The following is a 27579-nucleotide window of genomic DNA, read 5'->3' as shown; positions in this document are numbered from 1 at the left end:
TCCAGGCATTTTCTGACTGTGACACTTCTACTCCTTTTGCCTGTAATCCCTCTAAACCAAAAGGCCTTCTGAAGATTTCTTTTTTATTCTCAGGTCTCTGAACAGTTTCAAAACCTGCTTCTGTATTTTACTCCTTGATCCTACTTCCCATCAGGTATAAAAATTACTTTCCGAAGTATCTTAATTTCTCTGCTATGTCTGCAATGAATGCCAGGATTATAACTATGAATAACTTTGTTGTATACTATATTTAAAAATTAAGCCAAGAGTTAAATGCCTTCATGCGGATTTTACTAGGTATAAAATTACTCACTCTACTAATATCTTCTACTGTGTCTATCTTATTGGTCCTAATTCTGATTGCAAGATTTTACAGTCTGTAATACTATCTCCCTGGAAAATACCTGTCGGAACAAGGCTTCCAGGAGCTTCTGTAACAGAAACAATAATTACAGACACCATTTTCCAATTTTCAGACAATGACCTGTGTTATATAAATGCAGCTATGATGATAATTAATACATTCTTAAGATGACCTCTAAATACTTTTTTTCTGATTTTCAACAGCCATATTTGCATAACAAGCAAAAAGCTGTAGCAAGAATTTAAAAATAATTAAAAATTTATAATGTACTTTTGGGCTACAATTTAACTTACTTCAGGGCTAAAGGAAGCCTGGACTCTTCACTTTTGATGCAACGGGCAGACGACCTATATTAAGTAAACCCTTCTTAAAGAAGGACAAAGGGAAAAAAACCAGGAATATATGTAACCATTTTTTTTTTACACATGGATGTTGGAACTGAGTTCAGTTACGTTACCAGATATCTTCTAAATATAACTTTATAGTATTCTGAAGATCTTTTTTTACATATGTGAGAAGAACTTACCTTTCCAGAAACTATTTTCTACGTGAATAAAAATTAATGAGAATTGCTTCATAGCAGGAAAAAAATACAATCTGCTCTACCCATGGTTCAAAACAGGATCACAAATGGTCTTTTAAATTACTTGTAAAGCTACAGCAAAGCACGCTGTTCAGTTTCTGTGAGATCCCGAAAGTATCAACTTATGTTTTATAAAGGATGCAAATTTCATAAAAAGCAAGACTAAATACTGACTTGTAATGATAAAAAACGCTGTATGCCTAATTGTTAATTTAAGAAGTTGTAAAACTGAAGAAGACATACCGTACTTTTACATGGACTGCTGGTGATAACATTAGCATAAACATATGTAAACTTAAAAAAAAAAGGCAATTTCTTTTACTTATGTCTCATGACATATAATTCCTACCAGGAAAGAATGTAATTGCTTTTGGAATATACTGAAATTTTTGTCTCATTACCCCCTGTGTGATTTTGAATTCACCTCTTTCAGTTTCATTTTTATTTCTGAATATTATATACTCAGAACATTTTTGACTCAAAGACTTCTAATCAGAAGAGGATTTCAAAATGTTCCAAAGCACCTTAACTTTAAAGTCAATTTTTAACCATTAGAAAAGATCTTTTTCTAGAATTTATAAACATCTCTAACTCTTGATAGGAGATTTGCAATGACCTCAAAGACATTATATATAGTAAAGTGGGCTCAATAACACAAATCAATCTCTCTCCCCCTCCATCCCATCTCTCTATATATGTAAAGTATTTTCCTTCACTGTAAGATCAGCTGGTTAAATGAATTTGACTTCCACTTGTCTCTAAGACTTTGCTTCTTTTATTCCACTAACAGTTTTGTTCATAAAGTTAAGCACTGATCTGATATTTGAAAGTGAAAAAGGATTGCCGTGTGCTCAAAGACAACATTTAACTCTTTTGTTATACCTTGTGTTTCTTTTCATGGATTGACTCACCTTGCTCAAAAAAGTAAAATACATATTTTAAAAAATGTGTCAACTTACTTTTCCTTTTGTTTTTCTGCTGTTCCAATCCCTTGAGCAACAGCAGGAAAAGGACTGTTTAAAATAAATGACTCTACTTGTGCTCATCCAAGCATAGCTATTGAGTTGCTGATGGCTCTAATCAGCCTTCCTCATCCTAGCCTGTTTACTGTATACCAGACCACAGCTTCAACTGGGTCACTGAAATCACAATAACCTTCTATGCCACACATGCAAAATATTAAGAGATTGAAAGGGAGATAATCCACGGTTTTCAAGAACACATATAATCTTGATGAAATGAAGACTTACAGATGGAGAATCTACCATATGCCCTGAATAAATTATTACAGTAGTCACCCAATCTTTCTGCAAAAAACAGACCTTATTTCCAATCTGAATTGTCCAGCCACATGCTTTTGTTTAAAAGTAGACATTTTTCCCATATAGAAATGCTGATAAAATGTGGCAGGACCAGCTTTTTAAAATTGCTTCATTTTTAAATTGAATTACATTCTTTAATCTCTCACTGTAGAGCAGATTTTTCTGGCCTTGAATCAGTGCAGTTCTTTCTGAGAATCCTTTCATATTTATCAATATCCATTCTGAAGGCCAGATAACAAAACTAGACAGCGTGCTGCAGTCTGGCCATTGCTCTGCAAGGCAAAAATAACTTCTTGCTACTATTCAATAACCCTCCACTTAGACACAACGATCACACTTTGCTCTCTTAGTCTACTGCATTGCTCTGAAAACTGACCTATCTCATTAGAATTCTAAGGTCCTTTTAAGAGCTACCACTTTCTAAATACTTTTTCACGTTTACGTACACAAATGTCTTCATATAGAGCATCTTACACAAAGCACCTTCACAACAAAAATCTATGCAATATCAGTGGCTTGATTTCAAGATTAACACAACTGAAACAAAGGGAAAATAGAAGACAGATTGCTGTTCAGCTCTGTTCTCTCAAATTACCATTCCCCAGTATGCTTCACAGTAACGTAAATTTGCTTGAATTAAAATGAAAATAATGAAAGTCAGTGTATAAAAAAGATATTAAGAATTAGAAATAGAAATGGATCAATTTTTTCTGCAAGATTTTATAAAGAAGAGAGGTATGGGAGCAAAACATAATTCATACAATTGTATGCAAGTTAAAGGGTTTTTTAGGCTAATACTAAATATTCATCTGATTTATGTAAAAAAACCCTACTGTCAAGGAAGATCTAGTTCATGGAATGAAACTTTTTTGTTTATTGCCATTTATTCTGCAGAACTTTCTGTGGTTTGGGTTTGCAATTTTCATTTAGTCCTTTTGATTACTGTTGCCTGATTGGCTTTAATAAATTAAAAATTAATACACACAGTATCCTCTTTCTTGAATTATACATATAAACATGTTAGTTAATTCATATTTTAAGATTATAGTTCAATGAATACTTAAAAGCTGGCACTACCACCAAATGAAGAGCTCTGCCATTTTTTCCCCTCTGGGTACCCCTGCCTTAAAAGTATTCATTCATCAAACCATGGCTAGAGGCAGCAAAGTCAGTATTCAAATGTAACTGCAGGAAACTTTATTTCAGCTTTCCTTTTTCAAGTTATCTTTCATCTTACTGGTTTGCAGGCCTTATGGGAAGGAGCACACACTGTGATTTAAAACATGTAGATGGCTTCTTTACCTCCACATCCCTTCATTCCCCGCCATGTAATGCAGATATGACTTCTAACTGTATATTAATCTGTCCTTTCTCTTAATCTTTCTCTGAATCTTTCTTTTCCCATTTAGTGTATGGTTCCACTTTTTTATTCAGTTATTTTATAGCCTTCCTGCAATGTATTATCAGGGAATGCCACCAGGACATCATAAATCAGCAGGTAAAAACTGATAAAAAGAGGCCTACCCTGTTTTAGCATGTTGCAATGATAACAGAACATCATGACTTGGCAATTAAAAATATTCATGCTCAATATAACTCATTATTTTAAAGAAAATTAATCAAAAATTTAATGATAAATACGTCTTCGCAAGTTCTTTGTATTTTGACTCATTACTAGGAAGTATACATACTTCTTGTAACAATTCCTACTTAAATTATTCATAAATAGTTTGACCATAGATATCAAGGAAAAATGAACGGCAAGTAAATTACAATTGCAGGGATTGTATAATTTTAAAATTAAAAAGAACATGCATACAACCATCTCTTATTAAGATTTTTTTTCTCTAGAATGACAGTATGAAAGTGTTTGAGCAAAACAAAGGAAAAGGAAAATTCCAAAAACATGCTAATTTTTTCTGAAATAGACAAGCTTAGCTTTCATGTATAGTTAGGAGAGGACTGGACCAATAATATTTTAAAGATATATATATTCTCAGCTCGTACAAGCCTCTTAATTCTTTGTAGAAGAGATTACGATCTAAATCGTTTTGCTGAAGATAGACTTCAGAAACCTCAAAACTTTATGTTGCTAATACAAATAAAATAAAAGTGTCAAGCAGAGGCAATTTAATTAAAAAGAACAAAGATAAATGTACAGATTTAAACAATTTTATCATGAAGCACAATTTACTAAATTATTATTCTATGCACATCTGCAAATTACATGAAAGTAATTCTTTAAGATGATACAATTTTCTGACTTTTTGGCCTGTATCTGTTATTTACACTGATATGCTGATATAAGCATTCACTTCTGTGAATACTTTTGATATATAGTTAAAAAACGACTTTTATTAAAAACCAATATACACAGCATAGTAAGTACACTATGTAGGAGAAATATTTTGTTTATGAGAAATGGAAATTTATAAATTCCAATGCATTTTTACACATTTACTTTGAAAATCTAGAAAATCCCATGCTGATTTCAGAAGTTGCAGGGAAAAATAATTAAAGGCATGGTTTTGCAGACAAACTTTTTAATTACAGTTAAGAATTTCAGACTCATTTGTCTCTGGTAAAGGTACAGGGAATTTAAAAAAAAAAAAAAGAGAAAAATCAAAATCTATATAAATTTAGAAAGACATAAAAAACATATAGAAATCTTCAGCAAGATAGAATGTCTTTCAGATTTACTAGCAATTAAGTATCCAGTGAAGATTCCTACTGAAGCCACATTGAAGCTAGTAAAAGAGATCAATTGTCAGTATCATTCTTCCTCAGTGATCATGTCATTGCAGGAGATTAGAATTTAACACAGTTTATATGCAAGCGGCTATCCAGTAGGCTAACCTTAGAAAGATTGTCTTTCATAGCTGAATGTCTTCTATCTCTAGAACACCAAAATTCAAATTAGTGGCATTCATTAATTTAAAAAAAAACTGATCACATCAAGATATTTCATGCCTTCAGCCTTCAAACTATTCATCCTCACCTAGAAACTAATTAAAAAAAAAAAGCCGGTAGGAAGCTAAAAAGAAACATTATTTGTACTTTCACCAGCAAGAGCCCATATTGCAGGAAATCATGATCTATTTTAACAGTCTTTCATGAAAACATATAGTCTTTTTAAGTCATGTGTGCATAAGTGCTCCAGAACACTGGTTTACAGCTTATTATGCTAAATGCAAGGCTCACAAAACTGCCTGCAACTAAATTCTGGGGCCACATAGAGCAGTCTGCCCAGAACCATGCCCCGATGGCAGTTTCAGTCAATAACTTTGCCAAACATGAATAGAACTTCAGCTGAAGTTTTCAATGTCAGTTTTCCATTTCTACTTATTTTTAGAAAACATTCAACTATTTCTAAGAATTAATTTTTGGCAAAAATTCTCATTCACAAAAACTGCTAGAATTTTCAAACAAAAGTTTTGTAGCATCTCGAAGCTTTGAAGAACAGACGTTATTTCAATGTGTAAATGTTATTTCAATGCGTAAACACACAAGTATGTTTACACACCAATCTGTAAATTGGATTCTGTAAATCTGAAAAAGTTAATTTGAGATCTCTTAGACTTTAACAGTTAAATTCTTTAAGATTCCGTATGCACTGGGTATGCAGTGTCCTATTGAGAAGACTGAAGATTTTGATATGTTCTGATTATCAACCACACAGAGAAAGATGTAACATTCACCTGCACGTATGAGGATTCATATGCATAACCAAAATAGGAGGAACTGGCTCTTTGTAGTAATTTCTCTTTGACGCAGCTTACCCCTTACTTGCCTGCTTTCTTGTACTTTCACCCTTTTCTAAAGCAGCTGGTTCTGGACAGTGCCAGTTCATTAGGATAACAGACCAGGTTATTATTAGTCATAATCAACACTTCCCACAGTTGAACTCATTTACTAAGTTTGTCCAGATCACACAGTTTATAGGTCAGGAGGACATCTACTCCAAAATTCTGCTCAAAGCAGGCTCAGCCATGAGGTCAGAACAGGTTGCTCAGGGCTTCAGCCAGACAGGTCTTGAAAGCCTCCAAAGATGGAGACTGCACACCCTCTCTAGGGAACTTGTTTGGCTATATTCATAATGAAAAGGCTTTGCTTTTAATCAGCATTGTTCTTGGTGTGGTATCTAAAATAAGGACTTGGAAATGTTCTTTACCATCCACAGAAGACAAAAGACTAGCTTACTGAACTAAAGATGTGTGCTTGCTTTGAAAAGGCAAGTACTGTTTCTGCATTTTATCCTAAACTACAGTTCCCTATAACATTTTACCCTGCCCTGCCTTCCTCTGAATTCAGCAAAGTTATCATATCTGAACCTTCTAAGAAGCTACAAACAGCTAACTGGAGGAATATTTTGAAGTAGAAGAATATTTGTAAAACCTTCTCCACAGAGACAACAGTGGAAATATGAGATCTGGCTGACACACACATGCAATGTGTTGGATCAAGGAAATTTCTGCAAAGTTTAATTCTTGCTATGACTGGACTCAAATAGGTCCCTGGGCTGAATTGTCCACTGTATAGGCAATTCTCCTTCCTCTACATATCCTCCACGGCACACTTCCTCACTAAACTGCTAATCAGCCAGATAACAAAGACCTTCAAGTACTATCGGATCCAACATGAATAAGAAATGTTACTCATTCTCTGGAAAAAAAAGAACAGAAATGAAACAAACAAAACAACACACTGCTCTCAAAAAAACCAACAAACCCTAGCATACAACACAACTCCCAAGAATTTTCAGTAGGAAGTAAAATAACTATAAAGCAATCATTCCAAGTAGTACAATTGTTGAAGATACAGACACTTCCACTATATGTAACTAGAAATCCTTGAAAGATATCAGTTCTGCCTACAATAGGCTTGAGGATTTAAATAATTTAAGAAACTACGAGAGGCACAATCACTATGGAACGACAACTAAAACCTGAGACACTTGTCAGAACAGACAATTTTTCCCTGTCTGGAAGTAGCTATGGGACTGGCCACATATTCCACCATTTCAAAGATAGAAAGACAGATGAAGTGAAGGAATGAACATCCACATTTTTCTTTTCCTCTCAGCATTGATGTTAATTTCCAAGCCCAGTAACCAGTTCAGAGTTCTCCTGAAACAGTGTAACTCTGAACCTGTCAGAAATGAAGGAAGGGAATACTTCTTGTGACTCTAGGGTACAGGGTACAGTCTCTGATGACTTGGAGATTCGGCCATTCTTCCCTGCATGTAACTTCACACACCATCCAAAATCTGTGTGTCAGGGGTAGCCAACAGAATAGGAAGAATAAAGACAGTGAGGGGGAAACCACAGAATCATAGAATCATTAAGGTTGGAAAAGACCTCCAAGATCATCGAGTTCAACCATCAACCCAACACCACCATGCCCACTAAATCATGTCCCTAAACCAGTTTCTGTCAACCCAGAATTGAAAAGCTCTGCTTGCTAATCCAAACAGACAAACTGTATATTGCCTCTATGGCACTGGGATAGTACTGGTCTGCAAAAGTCATGCTGTAGCTCCTGTAGTTCTAATGAGAAAACTGTATGCTAAAATAACATCTCATCAGTGCACTGCCTCTCTTACTGATGACTGTAGTCTACACAATCGTCTACTGAAAATCCCTACAAATGTTTTAAATGTCCCAATGAAATCCAAGTCACTACTGTTGCTGCCAAATACATCCTTCAGGACATACTGGAAAGAAATTTTTTAATCTGTTCTTGAGACTGTATGCACAACCAACATAAATAATAATATCAGCCCTTCTTATTTGTCCTTAAACAGAGAGTTACCAAGCCAAAATTCCTTTTCTGGGATAAGATTAATGTGCCACATGCTAACAATCAAAATTTGCATCAGTGCTGATAAATAAAACAGCTATAGCCTGATAAGTGGCACAGTATCTCCCTTACTGTTTCCCACTCTAAATTGTTTTTGTCCATAGCTTAGCCCATTCTCTACCCATTGTTAGCTTATCTACTCATCCAATAATTATTATGTAGACTACAATTGTCAGTAATACAAAACCTCTCTCTAACCCAATTGTTTAATTATGTTTTTTCCAAGAATCTCCTTTTATCAATGAAGATGTCTCACTAAATTTACCTAGTCTTGGGTAAGAACAGTCAGTTATATTCTTTTTGATCAACTGTGTCTTCCCTGCATTTATTGTAACATTTACAAACTCCCACTGTAATACCAGTTACAGACTTAGAAAAAATAAGTATGCCTAACAAAAGAGGAAGAGTCAATAAAATTTATGTTTTAAAAAGCTGACAATTTTTCACATAAGAATTATCTGCGCAGAAATTAATTTAAAAAAATTCTTCCTAGGATTTATCATAAATTGAGAGCAAAAAGTTAGCATATTCCCAGCCATCTCCAGGTGTGCTGTATACCTTCACAATTTTGACAGGTACCTGAAAAATGTTTTAAATATATAGAAAAAAGTATAAAACCATGCAGATGTTAATAACTCTTCAAGATTTTGACTGTGAGAATTCCTTTATAATGAATGCTGTCTACTTTGAGACAAACAAAGCTATCTGATCCTCCAAACATGAATGCCCATATAGTTATTCTAGCAAAATTGTTCAACCTAGTATAAAGAATGGATCAACTTACTGATCTACAAATAAAAAGGTATGTAACATTGCCACTGTTTTTACAACCTGAATTTCGAGTCGGTTCATTTTACATTAAAAATTATTTCAATTATTTCATTATTTTGTTCATGTATGAATGACTATTGGATACCATTTTCTTTGTATTTCTTTTGCTTTATATTTGAAACATGCTTTTTTGTTTCAAAGTTTACAAACAATAGCTTCTATTTAATACTCTCTTCCCATAAAAATTGTTTTCATATCTGGCACATAACACAGTGGCAGACTGCTGAAGGATTATAATTTAAATCTTAAAAACTTTGTATTAAAAAATCTCTGCCAAAGCAGAGGTATCTTAATAAGGATAATATTTTTTCCAATACAATGAAAAAATAAGATTTAAAAGATGCTTATGTATACAACTGCAGTCATAGTTATTAAGCTCCACATAACATCAAAGAAAAAGGTATCAAAATAGTTCTATGTGAATGAAGCTGCAAAAAACAAGGAGAAATTATTTGAGTTATTAAGTCTCACCTGACCAGTGTCCAGTGGTGGTACCTGATCTGTCAGTACATGTCTCGCTTACAGGCCTAAATACAGTCTCCCAGCCACCAGTAGCATAGCGCCAATTCTGAGACTCTAAAATGAGTGTTCGCTGAGTGCCATAAGCGATCATGAAGCAGTAGACTACATGATGAAGTTGACAACCATAGCCACAGCCTTTGTTGATATTACACACAAGTTTCTTAGCTTTGCTGCAATCCTTCGGGTTCTGTAAGGATGGATGAAAAAGTGAAGCTGAAGAGAAGATACACACAAAGGCATACTTTTTTCTGAACAACTGACAAATGTCATAAATTACACAAGTCACCCTGCTATAATACATCTCATATTAAAATGGATGAGTAAGCTTCAGCTCCATGAAAATTTTATGTGAATTCTTCACTGTGAACATGAACAGTTACTGAACATACTTCACTATCCTAATGTAAAATAGAATACCTTGAAGATTTTAAATTACTTTCTCATTTGTAAATCTGTCAGAATAAGCTAACATAGGACTCAGAGGTCACATTTCATCAACATGATTCTCAGACTTGGAATGCTTTTTCCTTTAGCATTTTTCCAAGTTTGTTAGTTCTCTTTCAATGAGCATGCATGTTATCCAACGAAAGAAAATTTCCACGTGTCTACAGTATACGGAATAAAACAAATGCTTATTAATGGACTGCTTCCCAGACTAACTGACCACATACCAAATACAGAATATAAAACACTGAGCAGACTGATAAAACACAGTATTTTAATCTGCATGCACTCTCAATAAAATAATATACTATACTTCCACAATCCAAGAAAAAACATCAAAGGAGGCAAATGTGAATGCTATGTTTGAAAGTACAAATTAATAAATATTTTTAGTTATGTGGACAACACAACAACATAATCTACAGATTTTTTTTCTTTCTGTAAAATATAGTACTTTGCTGTACACATTCATACTTGCATGTCCCTAGACATACTTCTGCATTCCAAAAAGTTTTTTTTTTTTAAATCTCTAGGATGAAAAGTTAGTTTTCAGTTACGCTGCGAGAATACTGATATATGAGGGTCAATATAAATTCTGTTCCTCTCACATCTAAACAACTTTAAATAAAATTTTCTGTAAATTTGCAACAAATCAGGTCTTTCCAAAAACCAACAATCATCATCTGGAGAACTGAGATCTTGCCATCAAATGATCTTAAATGCTAAGTCCTAAAATACTTAATAAAAATTTTAATTTGTGCATTCAGTTATGTAAAGGAGGGAAGAATAGTTCAGATCTGGAAAAAAAAGAAAAAAATAACAAACTCCACAACATGTGTTACTTCAGCATTTGATTTTTTTCATTTTAAGGAACAAACATCTGATTCAAAGTCTAACTAGCTATGAAAAACAATAAATTAAATAAAATTTCCATTCCTAATTTTTGCTCCTCAGACCTGTACTCTCGCTATCACAGATCTAATGGATAACTTGAGACTAAATCTAACAGGTATCTTTGAGACTACAACAAATCTTTTGTCTTTTAGGAGAGAAAGAGGGTTTTTCTAGTATTGTGTGAAAGTCCACAAAGAAAGAATTCCATGAAAAAATATCTCCTCCCTAAATCTACAGACATATTTACACCATGCAGTGAAGTGCAATGATAGCAGCTGCAAGTAGAATCATTTTCTGCTGTTAACCTTTACTGTGTAGAAAACTTAAGCTCAAAAAGCAAAGCAAATAGTGTATAAAGTTGTGTTGCTATTTTTTTAACTGAAATAATAAAAAAAAAAGAAGCCGCTTTCTGTCATTTAGAGAGTTGTCAAAAGCAGACATAACTGTTCAGTTGTCAAGTTGAAAATTTGTATTTCGTGTTTATCTGCTTTACTTCTATTTTTGAAAGACGTGTCTAGATGTTTTAACTGAAGAGTACCTCAGAAGAGTTTTAATACCATTGTATAACGTACTGTAACTAGATTGTAAAAAGAACTATTATGGCCAGAAGTAAACCATTAGCAAAATGTATTTATCAGAAAGTAGGACATACGAGTGTGTCACAAGATATCAATTGACTCAGACAGAATTTTATTTAATTTATTTTTAAAATGAATTAATGATTTTGCAATATACTTTTGTTGAGACGTTTTTTTAAAATCTTGATTTTAAAGAAAGCATGCAAAAAGAAACAATAGATACATTAGAGATGTCAACAGGGCCATAAAGCATGTTATGAAGTCTGTCTTCCGATTTTTTCCCACATAGCAAAAATTCTTATTGAATCTAACTTTTTCGTAACTACTTTGAAAGGGATAATCTCTGAGAATTGTTAGAAAATACCAATAGATAATGTTTTCTACACTTTCTGTTACCTTCAAATGCCTGTGTCCTCTTGAAAATGAAAGCATTTAATTGATGACATATTTGAAGTTGTGTAAACTTTGATAAGGTGTGCCCTTCTAACCTTCTTGCACGCAAATGCAAGTTTCATATAATAGCTTATTAACAATATTATGGTATTCCAGTAGGAATCAGATAAAGAAACATAATTTGGTACCGTGACTGCTTACCAATGTTAATATAATGCACTTACTTGGGTTTTAACATTTCTTGGAGACTTAACCGTAAAGTATATATATTAACAGGCTGCCCAGGGAAATAGTTGAGTCACCATCCCTGGAGGCATTTAACAGACGTGTAGATGTGGTGCTTAGGGACATGGTTTAGTAGCGGACTTGGCAGTGCTAGGTTAACGGTTGGACTTGATGATCTTAAAGGTCTTTTCCAACCTAAACAATTCTATGATTCTAATATAAGTTTGTGACTTGAATAGAAAGCTAGTTCAGCTAATTTCTTTATGACTGTGGTTTTTTCAAATTGTTATACTCAAATTTTAAGACAAGGCAGTATTTGAGCTTAAATTATTTATTGATAACTTAAAAAAAAAAGGAAGTAGAGACACTTAGATATATTGCAGTTTCAACTGGGATTTCCTGAAAAAGGTGGAATTAATAACCATTGAGAACGAAGAAAAAATACAATCACATTGCATGCATCAGAATAGCTTGTGTGCTCATAAGCCAAAACTGCCAATCAAAGCAACCCATAAATGTATTGAGTTGATAAAGGATAACAACAGTCAATTTCAAATCCAGTGAAGACTGACAGAAGATTTTTCCTCCTGGCATAAAGTCACAGAAAAGGATTATAAATCTCTGATTTGAAGGAGCAGTGCACTCTGTTCTCATCCCTAACTACACTGCTCATCACAGACTCTTATATCCAATTGAGTTGTCTACATAATCAAGAGAGGGATGGATGTGACCTCCAGGATTGTCAAGCCATGTAACATAACAGCCATACAACTGCATTAAAAAACAAACAAACAAAACCCACATAAACACGCCAACAAACAAACCCAACCGACCAACCACACAAAACATACTTCAATATGTAGAAGATTAGATTATCAATCCATGCCAGAGTTCACACCTTTTATTTTTCTCAAAATTACTTACATGAACACTGCAACTGAAAACAGTAACAAATTTTCAGAACTGTAAAATGGTTAAAATTATGTATTTCTGTGGAAGAGAACGTTACATGTCACCTAAAATAAAAGTGGATTTTTATAACTGGCAAAACTGATTTGGTGGTCTTTCATCATCAATAACATAGGCATACACTGTTGCTCTCACAAAATTCAGGGTTTCCAACTAAACTGATACAGTTAAACTCTCACCCAAATAAAGGCAATATCACATTACTTCCTACTTGCAAGCACTGGCAGATTCCAGCTCCTTCTTCCCTTAAGAAGTTTTATGGTCCTTTAGGCTGCAAATGACCTCTCCTGCCTAGATTACAAGGAAAGCAGTGTATCCAGGTTTTCCCTGCAAGAAACGTAATTCCCTAATTCTTCCGTAGTACGTGACAACCTTTGTGATGAGGTACGCAGGCCATATGAGTGTAGCAAAGTTACAGAAGTCTGGCTGACAACTCCTTTACTAATGGAGCTGGAAAATCACTTATTACATTGCAGACCTACAAAACTGCATTAGTAATGAGAGAAATAGTAATGGTTAGTCTTGGATTTAATTAACATCCACTGGTTTGCCTATGTGAAGGAATATCCTTGAATGGCTTCTTTTGAATAACTGACTTGGGTAGCTACTTTATCTTCATAAGACATTTAAAATTGTTCTCCTGCATCCATTTAAAAACTATTTTAACTGAGACATACCAAACAGGAACCACTAGCCTTTACATAAAATTATTTAGAAGTTATTTTTAGTACCTATGGTTCACCAAAGGAATGCTGCCACTATAAATCTTTACAAGAAGACTAATGAGACTGAAGCAGATTCCGTGCTATTATGACTGACTGCCCCAAATATGTAAGCCTTGTTAAATTCAACCTTAAACTTAATTCCGTAAAAGCAGCACAGTACGAGTCTTGTATTGAAGTATGTCTTCTTTGGAAGAGACTAGACTGTCATTCCCTACTCAAGTTCTCCAGGGTACTCAAGATTTTGTAGACCTCTATGTATCACATCCCCTTCTCAGTTCTCTTAGGAGACTGAAATCTTCATCTATTCTAGTCTTTACTCTCAGAGATGCCAGGTTCACGTATTCGATCATACACATTACCTTCCCCTTCAAGTTTTCTAGTTTTATTATACCCTTTCTGACACTAAGGGACTAGAACTGCAGAGTCTATCCTTGATGCAGATGCATTGTTTAAATACTGTTAAGCACTGAAATGATATTTTCACAGAATTATCTGTGGTAACTCCAAGATCTTGTTACTCAATGGTATTTGTCAACTGTGTATGTGTATGTGCATTAAAGACTGTCTTCCCCCATGTACATAACTCAAAATTCAGTGCAGATGACTGTAATCTACGATTTTAATATCCAGTCAAAGATAACATGACTGGAGTATGAGCTAATAGCGTGAAATTCTTCTGCAACTGTTAGTCTCCAGCTGTTTAGCACAAAGTTTGCAGAATACTGATGATATTAAAGCCAGATATTTTAAATAAATTGTTTAAAATGCAACAATTTTTTGGTCTTAATTTTCTATCTCTAATTAAAACAAAAACAACAAAAAAAGAGACTGAAATCCTGCAAGTATTAAAATAAATCAGTATTGTCTTGTAAAGAACCTGAAAACCTGGAAAAAGTTTTGAGGGGAAATTACAGCTATAGTGGGAAATACCCATTACTGAGTGGGTATTTATTTTTCCCCTAAACAAACAGCAATATTTTAAATGGAACCATCAGCAAGAATGGTGAGAACAGACCGTATCTCTGTTCACATATTAATTCTACATACTAAACAAAAGAATCAATAGGTATAATGCTCTCTAGCTCATTATTTGTACCATGAGTTCATTTTTGTTTCTTACTCCTATTTGGTGACTGAGTACTCCTGAGTAAAATGAAAACACCACAGCATTTTCTTAATGTAATGTGTGGCTCCAAAATTACAGTTTGTGGTATTTTTACAATCAGATTACTAGCATACAACAATAGCAACAAAAATCAAATAAAATCAAAATTGTTAGAAACATGATAATTTGAAACATATAAACATAGGCAAAATCTATAGTAGTAAATCAAATGTGCCTGAGACTTATTCTAGATGGCACAGAAAAGGCTGCATCCATGCTATTAAACTTTCTAAACCTCTTAAAACAGGGTAGCCACACACAGCAGATTTATGAAGAGTGTCTTGTGCTAAGTCTCAAACACAGCCAAAGAATTGTTTGGGAGAAAACTACTTGATGTGAGTCAAAAGCATGCCAGGAACTGTTCTAACAATTTAACAGCATAGAATATTATGTTCCAGTGCCTGGGAACATTCCCTGCCATTGTTTGACTACAGTAAAAATAGTCTTAGGAATATTTCCACGTCCCCATCTTCCGCGTCTCTCGGTGTTCAAAGAACCTTCTTCGCCAGGGCTCTTGGTTAGTCAACAGGATCAGATGGGAAAGATGTCAGAAGTGCTGCTTCAACGCCACATCACCTTCTACCGTTTTCAAATGTGCAGTTAGCCATCAAAACACATGACAAACTGGCAAAAGTAAATTCTGCTGTTTAACACACATTTTACTGTAAGGCAAATGACTGTGTTGAAAAATCTGCATTAAGAAAATGTTAAACTGATGATGCTGTAGAAAAGAATGTAACAAGGTAACAATAACCATCTGTTAAATGCTACATTTTTAGGCCTTACTAGTCTGTCAGTAAACCTGAATCTGAGTCAATGTTCTGTTCAATGACCTCCCCTTAGATATAGACAACCACATGAATGTCATTATCGCCTTTCAATTCTGTTGACCACTAGAGGCACTGATTCATTTATAATTAAATGAGTGTATGTAAGTCAAATGATTGAAGTTTAACAAAATTAATAATAGACAGTTGTCAAGTTTAAGACAACTAGAAGTCATAGTCAAAGTGTGTCAATATTATGAATTCATAACCATAAATCTTGACTGGAGCTATACTACCTAAGTAAGCAAGTAGCACTTGTGGCCAGGAACACATCTCAGTTAAGCTTAAGGATATGGCCTTTTTCAACCATTTGCCTTGCCAGTATATAATCTTGCCTTTATCATTTTAAGATGAGACTGTTAAAGTATGCTATTCCTAGGTCTACTTCTTAAATCTATTCAGAAACTAGAACTGGCATTCATGACATTTTTCTTCTTGAGAAAGTGACTTACCAGGATTCTATATATTTGGAGGAAATACCTAAAAGCTTTCAAATAAACCTAAGGATGCTGAGTCTACCACAAGAAAACTGAAGTGCCACAAGGTCTGCCCATTAAAGGAATCATCTCTTCTTCCAGAACAAGTGCCCATACAGACACATAGCCGAAGTCCTTCAGCTAGTGTTCTCTTTCCCCATAAAAAAAGTAAATGCTGATGGAGAATTTTCTATGAGATTTTTTCCACTCTGGAATTTACTTTTGCCTTTGTTTCAAATTATTTTGAATTTATCAACACCAACAGCACACTACAACTGCCACAACACACTACAATTCGTTTCTCATGCGTGACGTGGAATAACTGGGAAAAGATACAATACATTAGATTTGAATTATTGAAGGATACAAGTTTACACTTTTCAAGACTTACAGTTGTGAAGGGTACATCCCTTTGCACATATGCAGAGTGCCCAGAGCCTTTTTTGTTGTTGTTGTTGTCATTTTAGCATGAGTACTTTTATTAAAGATATATATCATTAATTTTAATGGGAGGGAAAGAGAGAGAATTAAATATACTTTGAGACAGAAAAATTTAAGTGACACATTAAATCACCAAAAATACTGGGAAATCCAGAAACCTCAGAATAAGGTCTGGTAAGCAACTTTCTTTTCTTTGCATACATACACAACCCCAACTAAATAGTATGAATATGGCAAATTATTACTGTTATAATTGATGATGTTGTTGAGTACTTAGTAACCTTTCTCACCTGCTTATATTTTTAACCTTCAAAGTTGAACAAAATGTTTTGATTTTTTTAAAAACTGGAGGCAAAAATATTCTGCTATTGGGAGACTGCGTGCTGAATCACAAACTTCCTAAAATAAATAGAACAAAAATAAGCACAAAAGGAAAGGGGAAGAAAACAAACTGCTGCTTTCATAATCATTTACTCACTGTACCACTTCCAGAATACACAGTACTATAGGAGGCCTTGTCTGACTTCTCCTGCACATTCTCTTCAATAGTTTGATAATGAATACCTCTGAAAATAAAGGTCTTTTGCTTAAATGTAAGCTTCTAGCTTTTTAAGTGTTGCTCTAGCTACAGGGAACTAGCTAAATGTAGTCTCATTAAATCAAATTTATGGTAATGCCATCCAAATGAAGTAGCAGTCATCACTATTCACAATCATTCAGCTAGATGATTTCCCAGGGAGATGTCCCAAAATAATGCAGCTGTCACTGTTCAACATGTACCAGAAAGAAAACTATACGGTACTTTTATTCTTCACAAAAAATTACAAATATGTTCCAGATAGTTCTTTTTGGCATGGAGTTGGGGGGCAAAGGCTGTTGAATTTTTTATTTTATTTTATTTTTTAATACAGTTATATTATGAATAGAGGTGTATATGTGTAATTTCAGACTACGGTCTGCTTTACATTGCATACTTAGTCAGCCCTGTACTCTTCAAAATCCTGAAACCCACACCAGTAAGTCAGTCAACTTGACTTTCAAATGTGTAGTCGCAGACATATTCCAGTTTTGGATCATTATTTGCAACAATCATTCAAGATAGGAGATATTTTAATCTTTAGAAGGGTTCCAAAAGCTTATGTCTGGCTTACAGGCATGTAGGCAAGATATTGCATCCTCAGTTTTTTTCAGACAGAAGAATGAAAATAAAAAGGGTAGTAATTGTAAATGTGAATGACTCTTCTCAAAGACTGCGACTACTCATGAGAAAAAATATTTTCTATCTTTGAAGAGTTGGCTAGGTTTCCACCCCAACTTTGGGCAATGTTGCACACATGGAGAATTACCATGCTTTGGGGTTTGACTCTTATGTGAATGATGGTAATAGTGTACACCTGGAGGTAAATGATCATCCATAAACATATGTAGGCACTAAACCATCCTATCCACAGTTTCTTGCTACAGCGTAATTTTTCTGATTTTTTTTTTTTTGTCTTTTAGCAAACAACCTTCAAAGAAACAAAAGTAGTCATGGAGTAAGGGACAAAGTACAGTCAAAGATCAAAACCAGATTATAAAAAGGCGCGAGAAATGGCAAAACCACAGAGAAACAGCGTCTAGTTATCTTAGCGGGACTGGTACTTTCATGCATGAAACATGGAAGAACTGGTAAAAAGCAAAGCCATTAAATTAAATGTCTAAGAAATTTTAAATTAGTCAAGTCTAGAGAAGATTGTCATGAATAACAGAAGAAATTAACCAAAGCAAGCATGACTCATGAAAAGTGAAATTTTGTATAAATACAAAAATATTCAAGTTTCAAAATTCAGCTGAATTAAAAATCTTGGGCATCATTTTCAATAGCTCCATAGTGACATGAACTCAAGGGAGACCTATTATTAGCTAAGTAATTCCTTAGACTGCATAAAAAAAAAGATAAAAAAAAACCCAAACATATTTTGGTGCTATTCTATAAATCAATAGTCTGCTGTCATTTGTCAACTAGTGGATGCTCACTTCTAATAGCCTGGTGAAGAATTCGTGTTAAGGGAAGACATCAGGAAGAAAAAATGAAAGGTATCATAAATTCTCACACATGAAGAATGATTGAAAATTTTAGGTATGTTTAGCCTGAAAAGAGATTAATAAAAAGAAAGACAGTAAGCATATGAAAGAAAGAATAGTTTAGTGAGAGAAGGCTCATCACATATTTCTGTGAGAGAAGGCTCATCACATACTTCTATTTCACATTTTAGTACAACAAAAACCGAGCATCCAGTACAGCTAAAATGTTTCAAGTAACCTTAAAGACATATAGAATACACAGCATATTATTTGTTCATAAAATACCCAAATAATTTTTAATGTGTTGCTGCATATTTGTTAAACCCAAGAATTTAGTGCTACTTTTGATGACCTGCACAGTTATAATGCTAAAAATATCAACATTTATCAAAGCTAGAATTACATTTTTTGGAAAATACGTATCACCATTCTTCAGCTTAAAGCTCAAAGACAATTACTGAGAAAATACATATCCCTTCTGTGTTATTTCTAGATCCTTCCATGTGAAACACTCATATGGAATTTGATATGTGGCAGTAATACAGTTATGTTTCTAATTTCTATAATCTACCAGTGATGACTTATTAAAAACAAAAAACAATGTAATTGTAGAAAATACCAGAAATTAAAAAAAAAAAAAAAAAAGAAAAAAAAGGAGGGAAATGCTAATTTTCTTATGTGTTTCTCAGTGTTATGGGATAAATCCATAATGATTGATTTTATATTTTAAATGCATAGATATGAAAAAAAGTTCAGTTCTTCCCGTGACAGAAATTTTATTATTGACTGCTTTTTAAAAAATTTATACATAAAACAGAAACAAAAAGGCCTGTATGATGGAAATTGAGCCAAGTATGTTAGACCTAATTCTAATTCTGAACCTAATGCCACAACTTTCTGTAAATCACCTGCTCATGCTCTCAAGATAATGAGAATAAAGATAGTTACTTTTCTTGGAAATGCCTAAGGATATAATACACTTTCTGAAAGGCTTTAACTAGTTGTGCTACAAATATGAAATATTAGGATGCTATATGTGTTGTGACTTGGCACTGGTTTCATTCTTAATATTGTTTCTATGTTTTTTTAAAATGAGAATAAATTACATCTATAGAGAGAAAGCCCTTTATCATAGACTATACACATCTAAATAAATTTTAGTAGGAGCTAATTGTGCTCCCAGCTCTTTGTTCAGCAGAAAATTTATTTCAAATTCACTAGAAAACAATGTAAGCATTTATTTAATGCTTCAATTTTGAGCTTCTGTTCTCCTAAACTCCTTTTACTTTTGTTATTTGTTGTACGTACTTGGAGCTCCTAGTCTTGAACTAAGGCCCTGAACACGTAAAACATACAATAGGAAGACAATCACGCTCCAGAAATGTATACATCTTGGATAAGACAACAAATGGATATGGTGAAAAAAGCAAAAAGTAGAGAAAGGCCGTATTTATCATCATGAAAAGTAGTTACAGCACACCATCGCCAAACAGTGACATCAAAAACGAAAGAATGAGGAACAGTTCTCAAGAAGGAGTTGAAAGAAGACAATAAAGTGATGTCTCCTACATAATTTACAGGGAGTTTTTTCCACGGAAGGTTGTCTTTTTTTATTTAACAAGCAACAAATACATAGTTTGGCCATAGAAGAGAAGGTTCCAGTAGCAGAACTGTGAAATGTGAAATAATGAAAACCTGAGAAACAAATTCAGCTATTTACATACAGAAAAGATCAGGCATTAGGGACGATCATATAAAACAGAGCAGTGAGGTGCACACATGCAAGGAAAACCAAACCAAGTACAAATAAAACAGACTACATCAAATATCTTTTTGCTCACTATATAAATATCTGCATGCATTCATACATGAATAAAAGTCCCAAAACCTTCAGATCAAGTTTTGTTTAAATTCTATAGAGACACACAAACACATACATTAAAAAGGCTTTATGCACTCACAAATATGAGCATCTATGAGAAATCTCACACAACTGTTGAAACAATCTAGGACTGGACAATATACTATACAAGCACTTCAATTTTGCATACTCGTATTTTTAAAAATGGGCTGCTTGTTCAGAAGTTTCATACAAGGACTTTTATTTTTTTATGTTTAACACTGTGTAAACATATGTATGCATTCTGATACTCTAAAGAATCAAAAATAGAAACCAGAGACTTCTCTTTTATAATAAAACAAAGAATCCAAATAGGTAAGTACAGCCTAGTGAAAACCATGGACAAACAAACAAAAACCCCCAAGAAACCCCCCTCAAAAAAGAGATCTGCTTGAAATACTCTCATTCCATATACACATAAAATACTGTTTGAAACAAACATTCTAATTTCTTTCGTATGTAATTCATTCGTATCTAAACATTCACTTCAAACTGTCACGTAATTAATCTATTACAAGAGTATAGCTAAGTGCTATATATATTTTAAAATAAATAAATAAATGTTTACTTTGATTTCAAAGCTCTACCCTCTTACCTGTAGATAAGTTATTCTCCTCTGTACCAAATCTGTTAGATCTTTGGCCTCTTTTTCTCGCCAGTCTCCTGCTCCATCTGTTTGACTGAGGTAGTACAAGTCGGTCATTATTGACCTGTAAACAACAATGGAAAACAATCCGAAAAAAATGGGAAACAATCTCAACTTTACTAAATTGGAGGATTAGGTGAAATCAAAGACAAATTAAACAGATACTTCAATTCTAGCCTCAAAAACAGTTTCTTCATGCCACCTCCTACCCCACAATCCAAACAGTAGCCCAGAAAGACTGACTGTGACCTCCATTTAACATATGTTCCATACCCATGAGTCATTATAGCATTAAACAGTAGATGCGTTAGAAAAATGGCTATAAAGCATTTGTTTCTGATATGTGCTAAAGGAAACAAAAAAGAAAAAACAGTTCCATGCTGGATACATTATCCAGTGGCCCCAGATGAAAGTGCAATAGTGATTCCTACAGTAGCTTCTATTGTAACGCATTGTTACTTTGCCTCCTACAATCATCTTACTATGCTTGTACAGAATACAATATTACAAATGTCTTTAGCACAGGTACAATGTTAATCCTTCTATTTTTATTACTGAAAACTAACTTCAGAATATTATTACAAGGTCTAGTAAAGAGTGTTTTCTATGGCATGTTGCTCCGTCTGACTCTGGAAGAAGGAAGCGTTCTGCCTGCTTAGAATGGTTGTGCGCTACTAATACTCAAATGGAAAAAAATTAAAAACCAAGAAATTCAAAACAGACTCATGGCCGTATAAGTCTAGACTACAAAACATTAATTTTAAGGCACTATCAAATATTAAATTGAGGTTCTCTAATACACTAGAGATCCTCTTCTTAGGGTTATATCACATTTCGGTGACCAAATAAGAGGATAAAGAACTCCGTGTCATGAGAAGAAAAATGGTATACGACATTTATTTTCTGAGATTAGCCAGGAATTTTGTGAAAAACAGCCCAAACAGTAACACACAGGAAAAGATTTTTTTATATCTGTGGCTTTTGGGAGGAAATACAAACCTAGAAGCAAACTATTCAAAATATTTGTAAAAACATTAATGGCTATTCAACAAGTAACAGGTAGCCCAATTCAGAACCAATAATTTCAGAGGTGGCTTTATAGACTGAGAATATTTAAAGTTGCTAAACATTTCTCCATAACAATGGTAAAGTTTTAAGTTTGAACCACTTTTCTTAATTCTTTCATCTGAACTTCAGATGGTGCAATTTATTGCCTGAAATTCTTGATAAGCCACAAATTTGATCACTAGGAAGAGATGCAACAGAACAAAGGCAGAGAAATTCGGGAGGTGACAAAAAAAGTGTAAGGGGAAGACAAGCGTACTTCCTAACAACCTTTGAAGTGGTGTCAGTGAAGTAATACAAGACACCACTGTTGGCAGCACTTGTTAGCTAAGGCTGTCCCTTGTAAATAAGTTTAGCAAGTGAGAGAGGAGCAGATGACGTATCTCTATTAGGTAACTATTTCCAATGGCACAATATTTAAGTGGTAAATATTGAGATAAATCAAATTGGGACAGAGCTAGCTTTATCAGCTTCTCTCGCTAATAACTGGATTTATGGATCCGTATCTTTCCATTCTCATACACTCATTGTGTCTTTCATACTCACACTTCTACACAGGATAATTCTACACAGGATAACAGTGACACTGACTTACTCTATCATCTACTGTTGCTGTATTTTAATACATTATACCCAAATTGTTCAGCAGCAGTAATGTTCACCTTCTGTCAATCAACTGGAAGTACCATATTTACATTCTAATCTCAAACTGTATAAGCTGGATTTTCTTTTACAAGATAACTGAGCTTGAAACAACCTACTCTCGCTTTGTACGAAAAATAAACAATTTAAAGTATTATCAGGTAACTAGTTTCAAATCACTAACTTTTGAAAATGCATGATACTCAAAATAACATGCAAACACAGTTTAGGGACAATTAGAACAGAATTAATGATGTAGTAGATCTAATACAATGGATTATATACAAATAACTGAACAGACAAAGAGTCTGCTTCTCTTAAGGCAGTGTTTTCCAATTTATAGAAAGCATTACAGGCTAGTAGGCAAATTAAAAAAGGAAACCCATGCATTTTCGTGGGAGTTTAAATATATTTTTCTTCCCAATCAGGATGCAACCATGCTGGATGTTTAAAGAAAAACTATAAATTTGAGGTCTAAACCTACAAAATAATCCTGTGCTATCATTAAAAGCAGCTGTGCAAACACAGCCACATTTAAAACAATTTTCAAACACTCTCTTTCACTGGCCTTAAAAAAAAACTTTTCTGCACTTGTGATGTAAGTAATCAGCATGCTCTCTTTTTACTTTATAGAAACATATTTCTATTAAGTTTTGGCATACAATAAATGAAAATACAAAGCCTGCCAATAAAAAAAAAAAGTTTTCCCTCTCAGCAGTTAAGTAATTTTTCCTATCCCTAAGGAAAAAAAAAGTTGTCCAAAATTTATTTTTTATATTGTTGGCCATGGTGACCATGACAAAGCAAAAGCAGTAGGTAAGTTTAAATAATCAGCCTTACGGATGAAATATAATTATTTTCCATCATTTTTCAGGTAAGAGGAATGATGAGAGAGTCTTTACAGAGCCTCAATGAGTCAACACTTTAGGGAAAGGCAGCTTTGCTCAGTACAAACCATAAAGAATATCAAATAATTTGTGGGAAATTTTATGAATTCATGCAAGAGTTTTCAGATAGTATCCATAATCTTTTTTTTTTTAAAATTACTCTTATAAAAGTCTGAAGTAAACCAGGAACTGAAAAATTCACAGGTGTTATCACACAGAAATGATTATAGGGTAGTGCAATTTTAACACACTTTCAGTCACAGAGATGATCTTTCTTTGATTGCTCCTGCTGCGAAATGTGCATTTTTTAGGTTTACATCTGCTAGGTTCTTTTGAGTGTGGCAGACCATCACAATGGCTTATTAATACAGATTTAGAAGAGACACAGACTAATACCAAATACCAGAGTCAGGTTCCATCTGGAGAGCTAAAAAGTAGGCGGACTGGTGATCCATGAGCCCAAGATAGCTAAGTGTAGACAAAAGATGAGCCTGATCAGGATTATTAGAAGCTATCATGGGTGGCAAAACGGCAGAAAGACAATTTCAGACAGTGGCGTTGCAGATATTTAGTAAGTCAAACTTGGTCTTTCATTGTGTTACTAACAATATCAATTTGTTGTTGTTATTTCTGTTTCACATCATAAATTAAATCTCAGAGCTGCTCTTAAAAGCATTCTGCTCCTGGAAAATAGCATGGAGTAAAGAATCTGGCTCTATATTTCATCCGCATTTGATTGTCACAAATAAAGGGGGGAGGGCGGCATTTTTAACACATTTTTAAAGATCAGTGTAGACATTTATTCCAGCCGTATGACAAAATTACATTTAAACCTCCTAGAAACTTTACATCAACAAATAAAAACTCGAAGAAAAAGAAACTGATATGTTCCACCAAATTCAAAGGAAATAATATGAAAATATGCCCAAACACTATGCATCAAACCTTGGTCAGCTACAGCAAAAGCCCTGATGATAGCTGTTCACCAGGAGAAGGAATGAAACCAACTCAGTAACAGGCACTTTGCAAACCACATAATGCCGACATAAGAAACAACCAGGACAACTAGAGGATTAACCTGTTCTTTCTTGTAAACTCTGTATCAAATAGTCTCAACAACACTCTTCCCTATGGCAACCACAAGAACACAATTACACGTGCCATAAGGCAGGAAACTCTGCATTGGCCTACATTGTTTCTTAAACAGAATCGGTAGTGAAATACTGGACAAAAACACCTGCCGAGACCTGCATTTTCCGGGAGAAAATCTACACAATCCCTTGGACACAGTCAAGAAATAGTGATTAAGGCATCCAATGAGAGAAGTGCCATCATATTAATAGTAGACCATTCGCGTAACAGCACCAAGATTAACAAAGAACTCCAATACTACTTATCCAGAAACTGTCTTTATCATCTCTTAAAAAGCAAGTCTTCTCTATGACACAACAGGCTTTCCTCACAAACAAAAAAAATATTAGCCACTTTCCTTACATAGCTATCTCATCATTTGATCACTACCCACCCCTTTATCTGCTTTCCCACATAAGGAGGGCATTACAAACTGCCTCAAGTACTTGTAATTAACACAAATCTTTCTAATCCAAATACTAGATTATAATATATATTAAAATATCTAAGATATAATACCAGCTTCACATGAAATATTCCATTTATCTAAGATACATAGGTAACAATTTTTTAAGACATTAACATCAACAAAAGGGCATTCGGCAACTTGTTAAATCCCTTTATAAAAAACAAGTCCACATGTGCTTCAAAAAAAACCCCAAAACCTCTGCAATAACAAAAAAAAACCACCAAAAAGCTGTGATTCTCAGAGTGAATGAGAGCATCTGATTTGCTCATTCTAAACTTATGTAATGTTCCTTTCCAGAGAAGAGACCAGATGGACTGTGTGGAGGGAAAAAGAGACTGCTCCTTCCCTCGGGAGCTACGGTGCATCCTTCGGGAAAAGAAGACCTCAGGGACAGCAGTGTAGCACAGGCCAAAGGATGCACACACAAGGAGCTGGGAGTCTTCCTGCAACTCACGCAGCAAGACCGAAAGATTCAAGGGAAAGAAGCAGACAGCCTGACCTCAAAGGTGAAAGAATGCACATCCTCGGAACTAGAGGCAACGAAGAAGAGCATTCTACAACACAAGGTAATTTTACTGCCCGAAGCCAATGTTGTAAATTCACCAAGAACACAGGCTGAATATTGTAAAAACGTTTTTGTACCTCTTTTTTCTTATGCAATTGCTTTGAACTTCCATATTGTAAAAAAAAAAAAAAAAAAAAAAAAATTGTCTACATTTTATTTTAATAAAACCTAGTTTCTGGCTGTTTGGTTTTAGCTTAAATGACTTTAGTCTTCTTTGGCGACCTCACCACCAGGAAGGTCTACACAGATCTACTACTAAGACTCAACAGACTCCAGGACGTTCTGCTTCTGATAACCACTGTGTCAGTGTAAGGAATACTTTTATTAAACAAGAACATTCTTAAATAAACAAACAAACAAAAAAAAGCAGCTGTGATTGCTTGCATCATATACAAACTTCTTCCAGTACCACAGTGGTTTCAGACTTCCACAGTGGGATTCATGTCATAACTTCCAGAGGTCCACAATGCAGACTTTTATTATTCAACGCAAAGGACTATGCATTTCTAATATGGGTTTCACCTCATCCTGAAGTACAGAAAGATGTGAAGATAAGGCTGTCAGAAATAGAGAAACTTGCAAGTTGGGCTTAATGAATTAATAGCCTTTGGTGAAGGAAGGAAAGGAAAAGAAAAGGATTTGTCCTGGGAGGCAGGGACATAAAAACCTTCTGGCATCAATCACACAACATTATTCATAGTTTCACTGTGGCAACTGCCTGATGTGATCCTGGCTATATAAACAGAGCAGTAATGTGTACACAAGTGATTTTGCTCCCATGATGGACATCAGTAAGTCTGGCATTAGACTACTTGCTCCAGTTTTGGCACAGATAGTTTAAAAGGTACATCAAGAATTAATGACCTGAAGTCCAAGAAACCCAAATGGAAATAACTTCTCTGGAGAACAAATACTTCTGAGTGGCGGTAACTATTGAAACAAACTGTCCAGGGAAGTGGCAGCTTCTCTGTCAGTTAACTGTTTAACTGGAGATCTCAAGTCTTTTGGAAAATTCTGCTTCAGCCAAGCACTACTTCTATGTCAGTCAAACATACATCATTTCACTCAGCAGAGAAGTAATTGGATGAAATGTAATGGCCTATTTTATATAGATAATAACTCTCAATAATTGAATGGTCCCTTCTCACTTTAAACTCCATCAATCTGTGACAAACTACGTTTTGGAATTTTGGAAGATTAAACTACAAAATTTAATGGACTAAATTATTTGCCCATATTAATAATCAAATTTATATTATTTTAAAACTGTGTTTTAAATAATGTTTACATTATTTCCAAAGAATTGAAAATTCTTACTAATTTTTGCTTTTACTACTCATGCTTTACTACTTGCAGGCTCATGCTTTACTACTGATGTTCACACATGCAGATCTCAGCTTTTTTGGGAAAGAGGTATTTGTTTATGGTGGTATATTTAGTTAATTCAACTATTTTCTTATGACTGTTTACTAACAAGACTAAAATTGCCATTGCAATCCTGTTGGGAACAGAGTTGTAAATAGAACAGGCTTACAGACAGATTTTACTGAATTTTTAACACTTCCTGGATTAATTTTGTTCACCATGAACAA

General features: G+C 34.2%; 1 protein-coding gene across 1 annotated transcript in view; it reads right to left on the bottom strand.

Annotated features, from left to right (window-relative positions):
• The window catches only part of FUT8 (fucosyltransferase 8), a 135461-nt gene that overhangs the window by 30096 nt on the left and 77786 nt on the right, over window positions 1-27579 (bottom strand). Inside the window, exons 7-8 of the mRNA XM_075152280.1 lie at window positions 21178-21292; window positions 9431-9668 (exon numbers count right to left, since the gene is read on the bottom strand). Coding sequence (XP_075008381.1) covers window positions 9431-9668; window positions 21178-21292 — 353 coding nt within the window. The remainder of the gene's footprint in view (window positions 1-9430; window positions 9669-21177; window positions 21293-27579) is intronic.

This window comes from Calonectris borealis, chromosome 5, assembly GCF_964195595.1.
Source record: "Calonectris borealis chromosome 5, bCalBor7.hap1.2, whole genome shotgun sequence".
Classification (NCBI taxonomy): Eukaryota; Metazoa; Chordata; class Aves; order Procellariiformes; family Procellariidae; genus Calonectris; species Calonectris borealis.
The sequence above is the reverse complement of the archived record's forward strand: the minus strand, read 5'-3'. Positions and strand labels throughout refer to the sequence as shown.